This window comes from Aptenodytes forsteri, unplaced genomic scaffold (assembly GCF_000699145.1).
Source record: "Aptenodytes forsteri isolate BGI_AS27 unplaced genomic scaffold, ASM69914v1 Scaffold242, whole genome shotgun sequence".
In the NCBI taxonomy this organism is placed as follows: Eukaryota; Metazoa; Chordata; class Aves; order Sphenisciformes; family Spheniscidae; genus Aptenodytes; species Aptenodytes forsteri.
The window spans coordinates 2427513-2439086 of record NW_008795253.1 but is presented as its reverse complement, the minus strand read 5'-3'; the positions used below and the strand labels follow the sequence as shown (position 1 = coordinate 2439086).

The 11574-nt window shown below is 37.2% G+C and overlaps 1 protein-coding gene across 5 annotated transcripts in view; it reads left to right on the top strand.

Annotated features, from left to right (window-relative positions):
• FAM184B (family with sequence similarity 184 member B) overlaps positions 1-11574 on the top strand; it is a 52223-nt gene that overhangs the window by 15511 nt on the left and 25138 nt on the right. For all 5 annotated transcript variants that reach the window (XM_009279121.2, XM_009279120.2, XM_009279119.2 and 2 more), the window contains exon 2: positions 3466-4230. In XM_009279121.2, the coding sequence (XP_009277396.1) occupies positions 3466-4230 (765 nt within the window). The remainder of the gene's footprint in view (positions 1-3465; positions 4231-11574) is intronic.

The window sequence follows — 11574 nt, the reverse complement described above, 5'->3', positions numbered from 1 at the left end:
TTTTTCCCCCCCCCCCCCCACCGGGCCTTTTCTCATTCTTGTGTTTCTGTTTTTTTCTTTTAGCCCTTTCTCCGTCAGGAAGGATTTGTGCCCACTAGCTTGGGCCTGAAGGAAGAACACTTACGATCTTTTGCCTTTCTTTGATTCTTATCATCCACACTCCTCACCTTCCATACCAAACTGTCTCACTTCTTACTCAGCTAGTAAAGCAACCTGCTAGAACCATTTTTTTCATTATGATAGTCAGGTTCCTACAAAAGTAGTGTTTAACACTACTGTAGGAAGATGGAACAGTCTTTTTTGTTCTGAATGCTTTAGCTTTGTCTTCACTGATGAGGTGCAGTTGAATGTTTTCTTTTTTGTTCTTTTACATCACCATAAAGAAAAGGAAAAGGGAAATGCTATTTAGATTTACAGCATTTGGAGGATAAAATAGGACTAATAAGATGTATTCATATTCACTGTGCTGTTAATGTTCAAATGTATGTGGAATAGTGTTTTTAACAACCTGTCATATAACTCTTCAGTTGCTGTAGAATCAGTACAATGTTTCCCAATACATTCAGTTTTGGAGAACTGTAAGGAGGCAGTAGCCATTGGTATTATGCTAGTAACTCAAAGAGTAATGTAGCACTCTTTTCATTTGAAAGTGATTTTGTCTGTATTGTCAAACTGATCAATTTTAGAGCTGCTTTTAAAAAGCTGTTTATCAACACAACTGTTAAGAGGTTTATACAACATTAGTCAGCAGTATGTACACTCACAAAGTACAGATGCTGAAGTAATTTTTCAGTATTTTTCCTTCCAGCACATAAAGTCCCAGATTCATGTCACATACCTCATTTAAGAGACTGAAGTTATCTGGAATAGGAATATAGTAGCTATACTCAGTAGGGAGTGAAAGGCATGCGTGAGGGGCTTAAATTTCATAAAGTACAGAGCAGCAGCCCTCTAAAAATTAAATCTCTTAAGAAGGTTAAGATACTGAGGAATCAGTTTCAGCACTCAAGCTTGAAGATTAAATTTAAGGGCATGCATTTTCAAGTCAAAATTCTTCATTGTGGTTCTAGCCACTATTGAACAGAAGTGTAGGAATAATAGATAGAGCAGGGAGGCCAGTTTCTTCCATTCTTTTAGATAACTCAAGATGTTGGTGATCATCTAATGCTCAGTGGAATTTGGGAAATCTCTATGATGAAGTCAGACTTTAAAGGAACCCAGATTCCATCGTCAGCCTGAGCACAATGTGATATGAGACAGGCAGTGGTGATTTACTAGATAAATTAATCATTAAGAATGCAAGTCTGAGTCACAAAGTCCAGATGCTCATCTCTGTTTTGCTGGTGGAATGAAACACAGAAATGTGATCATCAACATCTGACCTAGTTAATTGAAGAGTTGCCCAAACTAATTACTGGTCATTCTAAACCCGTGGGCAAAATTAATCTTCTCCTTGTAATTTTGGATGTCTGTCTCCTGAACAGTTAAGAAAGGTTCATAGAACGATTTTAGTTAGTGGGGAGAAGGAATCTGCTTGGTATCCTGCAACTATTCCTGTTTCAAAGGAAAAATGGTTAAAAATAACAGAGAAGAGTTAACAGCATGTAATCTAAGGCCCAAAAATACACATATCTAAATGTAGACAATAACTTCTTGTCTGTTTGTCTTCTGGAATATGGTGCTGTTACTCTCTTTTGTCACATATTTATCCAGAAGTGTATCCAGACCATGTTTTGCATTTGTGACTTTTTAAGATTTCTGTACTTAATTCATTACTGCCAGGGAGGAAGTTGACTACACGCAAGATGTATTTGTGTGTTAGCTTTCATTTATGGGTGACTGAAATTCAATGTGTTATTCGTATATAGATAGCACAAAAAATGGTTAGGCATAACTAAGGAAATTCAATAATTCTGGAGACATCCTCAGGGCTTGTACAACACAGACTACAGACTCGTGACACTTATTGTGGTCAAGATGCCTATTGGTCTCTCAATTGAGGCTTTCCCTGAGGAAATAGTGAAGATTACAGGGCCAAAATTCTAGTATAATTAAAGAATTAGTTGTGACCTTGCTTCTGTATTTATTTATGTACTTATGACTATTATTTTCTCAAACATTGTCTAGGAATCTTTTGATTAACCTCTATGGGCTCAGGCCAGACTGAAAGTATCTGTCATAACTCATATACAAATTCCAGCCTAGTTTTGTAGAGCAATAAGTTCTTTTTAAAAATACCCCAACCAAACAAGTGGAAAACCTCCACATATGTGTTAATACATAATGTGTTGTTCCCCTTGAGTTAGATAACTATGCTCAGTAGAAACTGGATTAGGCCCTATGTGTCCTAATGGGGGCCTGAAAAGACAAGCATGTGTCTTTTCAAGGCAGTTACTATGTTTTGCAATTATATATAACTGTCTTCTAAGCTTAATATGCACATTTACCAGTTTTGACTCTGAACTCTTCATTTCAGTCTACTGTGAGCTTCTAATAGAATTTTCTTTTCAAAAAATAGTAGCGTGCTTGTACAACAGCTTCTGTGAGAGGTCTTTGGTGTATGTCATGGGTAACAGACGAAGCCTGCTTGGGGTAATAATTTGTTTTATAGTCATGAGAATTATTATTCTGCATTTTGTAAAAGAAAATAAAACATCAAAAGGTTTATAATCATTTGAAAAATTGCTTATCATCATCAGAGGCTCGTTCAAATCTGCTAAAACCTGATTTCTGAGATTTATAGCTGTTACTGAAGGGAGGAAAAAAACCCCACTGCCTGAACACTTCTCAGAATCAAGCCAAAAGGTGCTTGCAGTCGAGTAATACCTATCTTGAAATACTGACCAAGCTAACTTGCGAGGCATACAGCTTCCAGGAGTGCATGTTCAGCGGTGTTTCAGTTTAAGCCAGGAGTGCAAAATTTAATCCTCCTTACAAACTTTCCTTTCATTTACATCACAGAGTGAGTTTGGTCCACATGAACTGGATGTCAGGACTTCAGGTTTCACTCTGCAGATCTGTTACTACTGGTCCCCAGCACTTGCTAATGCTAAAGGCAACGTGGCAGGTAGTACTCCTGCACTGAAGGCTAGGTGAACTGAACTACAAATATGGAGTCAGTTAGCTAGAGAAGGGGCCCTATTTCATTCCTTGTATCAAAGGTCAAACTAGGGGCATGAAGTGACAATTTGCCAAGAATAAAAAAGGAAATTTCTGACAAAAAGTGAAAAAAAAAATTGTTTCTCACAGTATTGTCTTCCTTCCCTGTGAGGTTTTGCAGTTTATAATTGTCCCTTCTGTTCCTAGTGAAAAAAACCCCCACCACATAGAAACAACAACAACAAAAGATTAAACTGTAGCAGTAATTCTCTTTTAACATTTAACACCTTGATAAATACAGTAACTGAATTCATGACTACCATTTACCAGATACTTTAATTGCCTATTATTTTTCTTGTTCTATAGGTGATATATGCCCTGAACACTAAGAATGATGAACATGAGGCTAGTATACAGGCTCTGGGAGAGGCTCATGAAGAAGAAATTCAGCACATTCTTGCTGAGACAAGGGAAACGATTCTCCAGTGTAAAAGCAAAGTTGAAGAAGAACAATTGCTAAGAAAACGTATTCAGGCCCTTGAAATTGCAGTAGAACAACACAAGAGACTAAAGGAAGAAGCCTTGGCAGAGTTAACGTTGTGCAAGAAGCAGGTGGAAGAGAGGGAGCCGAGAACGGAAGTGAAACAAGCGCAGACGGTCCTTTCTACAGACATGGTAGATACCAATGCAGACTTTGAAAACAAGCTTCTACATTTAGATCAGGAGTCTGATGGACTGCTAAATGAATACAAAGCATCTAGGAGAGCAAATTTAGATAAAAAAGTAATTTTAGATGAAAAATACAGTGTGGAAGGACAAGCTCTAATAAATGAGATGGAAAACCTGAAGAGTGAGAGCCAGAGAGTAACTGAAGAATATACTCAGAAAACAAGCAAACTGCAAGCCTCTTATGAGAGAGAAAAAGAGGATTTGAAAAATGCTATGCAGCAATCTGTGATAGAAACAAAGAAGAATTGTCGGCAAAGAGAAGTGGAGCAAAGGAAGAGCTCAGAGCCTGAGGAAGGCTTTTTGCTGCAGCAGGTAAAGAAGCTGGAGGCGGACCTAGAGGAGAAAAGGCAGAAGATAAATGAGGGGGAGAAGCATTCCCAGAAGCTGAAGGAGAGAATACAGGTAGAGTATGAGACTGTGATCCCTATCTCTGCCTATAAAAGTGCAAATTATCAATTCTTCAAAATTTGGGGGAGGAGAGGTCTTTTAAATAGCATACTGAATCAAATGCTTTGTAAGCCCTAAAGCAGTTTTAGAGGCTTAGAAGAGAAATAGGAGGAATATAGTGCTGACAGTTTTAAAGAAAGAGGTAAATGATTAGTAACTCATTAGGAGAACTCTTTGAACACTAGACTTTGTATTCCCTGAGGGAGGAGTGAGGTAAAATTTATCTGTTGACTGAACAGAGCTTTACCTTTCCTGCCCAGAAATGTGAAGAGAACAGCAAGCAGGCACTAATACTAGCAATGACTATTTACAGAGTACGTTCTCCTTTTCCCTTTTGGTTGCCAGCAGCTCAGTGCACGGATATGAACAGGGTTAGATAAGAGACCTGAGCTGGCAGGTTAGGAATCAAGTGCTTTGTATTGTATGACTCTTGCAACAGTGGCTTGTACCAAGTGACATTTAATGAAGTGTCCTTTACACCTGTGAAGTTTTATGTGCTGAGCCATGAGATGTTCACCATTAGTTCTCACCTCACACTTTGCCTGTCTACCCTAGCTGGTGTATCTCTCATATGTTTGCAGCACAGCTCTGCAGCCCCTTTCTGCTTGATTGCATCATGTGTCAGATGCAGTTTCAGAGGTTGGCACATCGTGGGCAATCTGCCAACCAGCTGCATTTGATACATAAGGTCAGGGTGTGGGAGAGACAGTGATGAACTGCACTGATGCCAAAGCACCCAGCCACGCTCTGCGCTCAACAGTTCTACTTCCTTCTAATATTATTGGTCCTTCCCATCACATAAACTCACCTGCAGACCTGTCCCCAGCCCTATGACAGCAATCTTGCATATTAGATAAGAAAACACCTTGAAGGTCTAGACTTGGAGTATTTCAGAATAACAATAATTGTTTCCTGATGGGAAAGAAGATTTGTCTCCTTTAGAGTCAGAGACCCCAGAATCCTGTAGAGAGCAGGGTCACCCCAGTCAGCTGTGTTCCTCCAAGACAACTCTGACCCTTTTCACCATCTGCCCTCACATCTTGCCTGTCGGTATCATTTTGCTGATAGTGCAGAGTTCTGGGTCTCTTCTTTGAGGGAGTTCAGCCTTCAATACAGTCGCTGCCTTTTTGTTTCACAAGATCAGAGGGTGAATTGAATACACCTTCCCCAACATTATTCAGACTCCATTCTCTCAGTGTGTAGATCTGTAGCAGAACAACCTCTGTCTTCTGCAGAAAAGTGGAGAGGATATAATGAATGGCAGAGATGCGGATAAGCCATTTTTTTTAATTGAGTCAGGGAAATCTGTAATATCAGTTTCAATAAGGAAAAGTGTCCTGGTTCTGTAGAAGTTTGAAGCAATAGAGGGGAAGAGGGAAAGAAAGATCCTGATTTCTTGTGAGTACTTGAAGTAACATTCAGGAGAAATGAAGAATGGAGATGTGAAAATTTATGCTCGTGGTTTACTGTTCTGATGTATCGTATAAGAAATGCAGTCTTTTAGGAATAAATAATGTAAAACACGATAGGAACTGGAAATAAGAAGGTGGTGTCATTAGCAATTTAATTTCTAAATTCAGTATCAGCTGGATAAAAAATATTTTCTGAGGGACATATGCTCAACTTGTACATTTCAGATCCTCTTAACTCCATGAGGCTGATTTACGTACCACTGGAGCATATTGCCTTGAATCTTTAAAGAGATAGCCTCAGACTAGGATAAATCTGGAAGAAGGAAAACAGTTAGACACAATGTTATTTTCTGTGTCTTTCCAGCTTAAATAAAAAAGTAGAAGTTCCTCCTTTCTAAATTGCCTATTTCTGATGCCACCATTAAATACATATTTTTAGAATCCTGTGGACAATGGCAGACGGAGAAACAGAAACATTTCTTTAATCAGTAACACCTCTCATCATTAGTAAATACTAGCAAGAAAAGCTACTACAAGGCTTGAAAGATAAAAGGACTGATGTTTAAGCAAGATGAATTTTCTGTTTTCTCCTTAGTGTATGCCAAGAGGTTTGAGACCTTTAGATGAAATGCATCACATTAGTGCACGTTTGTTGTTATTACCGTGGAAGAGAGAATGCAAAGTATGACAAGTCATTAAGTCTGATCTGTTCAGTCTAGTTTTGGAAGAATTTTGGCATATGCCAGAAGTAAAAGGAAGAAGCTTACCTTTAAGTTTTCAACTACAGAGAGTGTTAAATACAAGTTAGTTTTAACCCATGAGGTTTTACTCAACATTCAGATAGGAACAAATGGCAATTTTGTTTGAGCGAATATTGTAGTAGTATGTTAAACATCTGGAAACTGAGAATAGAACTTTCAAAAACAAAACATTAAATATGGTTCAAATTTTTGCCTTTAGTTATGGACAGACAATTCCCAGCAAAGTCTGTAGGAGCTGATTTTTCTGGTTTTAGGCATCTGTATTATGGATTATGTTACAAACTATTGTACTTCAGCAACTGGAAAAAAACCCAAACTAATATTCATTAATTTTTAGCACAAGTTGTCATGAAATTAATGGAATTCTATCCTGTTCCAAGTTTAGGATAATCTCAGACATCTTTTAGATGGTAACTCTTGATGAGTGTTCACTTTACAATGATGCCTACATCTGAGGGAATGGCTCCACCTTACAAATATTCTGGCAGCAGAGACAGTTTAAGGGTATGGAACAGCAAAAAATGCATTTAAACTAGCTCTGTAGGTGAAAGATTTATATTGTGGAACTGTGCCAAGAGAGAAAATGACCATTTATTTCAGATGGCAAAAAAAGAACATATGTAATAAACGTAGAAGTAATGTCATGCATATTTTAGGATTTGGAAGTGTAGCTTAAGGAACACAACAAGAAATTCTGGGATCAAAAGGTATAGTGAAAAAAGTGGAGGAAGATCTAAGCGTAGTCAAAGAGAGAAATACACTTCAAGAGAAGGAAATCCTGCAAAAAGCAGGTAAGATGCTAATTAATGTCATTCTGAAGTATTTTCCTTGTTAGTAGTCACTCACATTGGAAATCCCACAAGTTATTTATGCTATTTGAAATGTAAATTTTGATACCACATAAGATACGGAAACTATCTTGAATTCCCAAAGCAAAGCTATTAATAACGTAGATGAACTGAAATACCAAATAACACAGCTGCAGCAAATGACTTCTACCAGAGCCAGAACAAGAGCGGCTCTGAAGATGTACAAAAGCTTCAACAGGTGTTTTGCTTTCAAATATTCAAAGGCATGGCATGCCAAAAGTACTGAAATCAATGTCATTTTTTGTTTAAGATTAATGGCTTTTGGGTTATTCTACAGCAGTCAGTCCTGTAAGATTCCCAGATCTCTGACCTCATGCAGTGGAACACTGACTCATGTTCATAACCTGAAGTACATGAGTTGCTGCAATGACAGCAAAGAAACTACTGACATCCTTGAGCTAGACCAGAGCAGAGTGTTCAACTTCTTCTGTAACCAAAACCTTAAAGAGAACAAGGTCCAAGGCAGACTTTCTCTGTTGAGGTCAAGTTGGTATACTGATTTATTTTTTTTAAATACAGAAAACAGTTCTTCTGAAAAGCTATGCAGAAATAACACCAGGAATAAACTCAGTACAATGGGGAATGTATGTATCCTGAGAGTTCCCTCTGTACAATGTCTCCCCTTAAGCAATTGTCCAGCTCCAAATCTTTTCTATATTTTTTCAGTTCTCCTAGAATATTGTTATGCTAGCATTCTGGAAAATTAGACCTGGCATCAGAGACATAACAAAAACCAAATTGTCCTTTGTGCTTTTTCACAGAACTAAGGTTGTCCTTGAGGAAGCCTGCATGGTTGGAAGTGGGTCACACACCCAAACTCAAACCAGAACAGCAAAAAACCCCATCCCTAGACTGCAGAAGAAGCATACAGCCCTGAATCACTACAGTTCTACATTGTTAACTAACATAAAGCCAGTATTTGTCAATGGCGTATATCGACCTAAATAGCATATTCCCTACAAAATAGACTACTGCGACCCCAGAATTCTACCCTGGTTTTGTCATATTATATAGCTAGTGTGTTTTATGGACTATGGAAACTGTAGCTATTTAAAAAGAGGGTATGAATAACAGACACAGAGAACTTGCTTTGTAAAGGCAAGCATCAGTCCCATAAGGAAAAGATTTGTCTGAAGGAATAGCTGTTAAAAGGGCTGGAAGATCTTGTAATGAAGCATACAAAGGAAATCAAGCCAGTCTAAAACTTCATGGAAGCTGAAAGAAAGAAAAAAAAATGCAGAAGGTAGGAATGTTCTATTTATAGATGCTCTAATTCATCTGGTTTTAATCTTACTGGTCACAGTGACATCATTGGAATTATCCTCACTGGAGGCACTTTGAATTAACATAAAATGGAAGGATTTTCTCGCTATGGTCTTACTGAAAAAAAAAAAGGGGAAAAAAAAGTCAAGCTGATGTATTTCTGTGAAAAGCACTACAGGCAGGAAGGTGAATTTATCCTTGATGTGATAAACTGCCTTCCTAGCAACACTTATTCTTGTGTGCTTTGCATGTGACAGCTGGAGTGATTAATATAAGGTCCCTCCTGAAGAAAAAGGTGTTGTAGGTGTATTCCAATTTCTGACTCAAATTTCCATGGATTGCTGCTGTGAAATACTCAAATACATCAATTTAATAAAAATTTTGCATTGTTTAGGGAAAGAGTCTAATTCTGCAAAGTGTTGGTAAATGATTCAGAGTGCAGGCGTTATGAATGAAATGACGACTAATTGCTAAGAGATACATGCATATATATGTCCTTATTTAACTTCATCAGGAAGAATGCTCATCTTCTCGTGGATCCAGACAGGTTACCTGAGCAATACCTTTTCTCAATGTGTTTTAAGTGGCTGAGCTGTAATTTTTGTTGTTGGTATGCGTTAGCAGCAGTTGGCTTAAGAGATCCTTCAAAGAATTTCACCTTCATGAGAACTGCTGTCTATGGCTGAATCCTTTGGTTTCAGGAAATTTGCAATCATCTGTAATGTTTCTGTGCAGTAGGAACCTAAATGTGAGCTGAAATCTATTCAAATGGAGGAAAACCTTGAAACACGTTTAGTTTTAAGCACATACTTTAATGCTTAGTGAAGCTTACAACTCAGTGCATGCCCAAGTGGTTTGCCAAATTTGGGCATAAACTAAGGAGGAGTTTAGTTTCTGTCTCCTAATGTACTTGTGTGTTTGTCAGATATCTTCTAGACAGAAAAAAAATCTGTTAGAGCAGTTTGTAGAACTGGACAATCAGACTACTGGTCAAGTGTTCTTTAGACCCTTCTTGGTGCTAAGAATGTACTTCTACCCATTTTTCCCAGTTTTAATGCTGCTATACCTTTCCGAGTTCAACATTTACTTGAGAATAATCAAATCGCTTGCTGACAAGTTGTAAAGTCATAAAAAGCATGCAGCTCCTGTCACTAAATGTTGACCTTCATAGTACCTTCTAGATTTTGGAGACGGAATTGTGTTAAGTGCTTGTCAGAAGAATTCATTTCTGCCTATGAAACTGCTGAAGTTTATACATTTATGCAATCTCATTTCTCAAAAAGGAACCTGTGTGAGTAAATTATTTTATCTGATTGTGAAAGTGGTCACGTTTGATCAGTATGTGAAGATGCAGTTCTTCAAGGTACGCAGTTACACTATCAAGTATAAGCCTTATGAAAAGGACTTTGCCTTTTATATAGTGTATTCTTTCATGTGAAAAAGTTTGTACAGGTAAACTTAAAATGATGCCAGGCTGAAGCTCTTCATGTGAGTCAGATCAAACTTAAATATCAAACACTTTATACTTCAGTAAAAAAGGCATAATAGTAGGCATTTATTGCTTATAGGCAATAAATATTATTGCTTATAACCATCTCTTCTTAGAGATTCATATTAAATCAGAAAAATCTTGATTTAGTAGAACTTAAATAAAATTACAACATTTTTCATTACTAATGCTATTTGTATCCTCTGATGCAATTAAGGCCTGTAACAGCTGTTTGAGAAGTATTATATCTATTTTCCAGATAGAAAAATTAAGATACAGAGAAGGAAGTCAGTTGGCAGAGTTGCAGTGGGAATGCTGCAAACACCTGATCTTCAGGTTTTAATCAAAAAGACCATTATATCCTCTCCTTTTCTTACAGGAAAAACTAAAGCTAATTTCTCTCTTTCAATATTCATGTGTCTGTGTTTGATTCCATCCTTTAATTGCTACCTAACAGTTATCCTGTTTTTAAACTGTGAAATACTAATGCATTCTGCTTTATTTAATTGTGAGTTGCAAGGAATGCGTCACTATTGCCTGTGCTTCTGTTGCCTAACATCATGCCATCTTCCCAGTGGTTATCACTTTCTTAGTTTTTAGGTACTTTTTCTGTTATCTTGAATTCTTAAGTCATTGTGCTATAAAAATGGGGGTGGGCGGGGGGCTGTGAGAAGGGGCTGTACAGGATGGGGGACGTGTTAAATTGCTATTTTTTCTCTGTTTCTTCCATTTGTGGTGTCTGAAAATATGGTAGAATTTTTTTTTGAGTCAGCAAATTGGCACAAATAGGAAGAACAAGCACACTAATAAGTTTGTAATATATATCACTTCAGGACATTTCTAGAAGTTGCACATTCAGTCTTTCTACACTAAACGATTGCTCACACTTGGTACAAACGATTGCTACAAGCTCTTGGTCACTGTCTTGCCCGTGGTATTATTGTTGATTTTTCAAAAACTATTTCCAGCAATAAGGTGATAATATAGTCTTCAATTTTTTATTTTATTTTATTTTTACTTCCTCACTGGGATTTTCTTTATGGATGCTATAAGATAGTGCTTCCTTTGACTCCCTTTTCCACTAATTGCCCAGTAGTTAGTCATCTGGTTATTTATATGGTCAATGTATATTTATGTTTTTTCAGATCTTGTGGGTGACTCTTGCATACTAAATTATTTTTGAACACTAACACCACTCAAGGCAAAACAGTCTGACTCTTCATGCTGTACAGTTTTCCACCTCAGGGAAGCTTTCAGTAGAAGATCAGGATTACGTGAGCTGTATTGTCTAACACTAGTATTAGAAAGAACCAAACCAAACTGTTAATACTTTTTTGATTGAATAATATGAGTGACATTAAAAGACAGTAGCATGTATTATTGTGTAAACTGCTCTATTATCTAGGTTAACATAGAAGAAATGTTCTTTCTTTTTTATGCTGCATGTTTTGTCCCAGCATGCTCTTTTCTTTTTTTGTTTTTTCTTTTTTTTTTTTTTTTTTTTT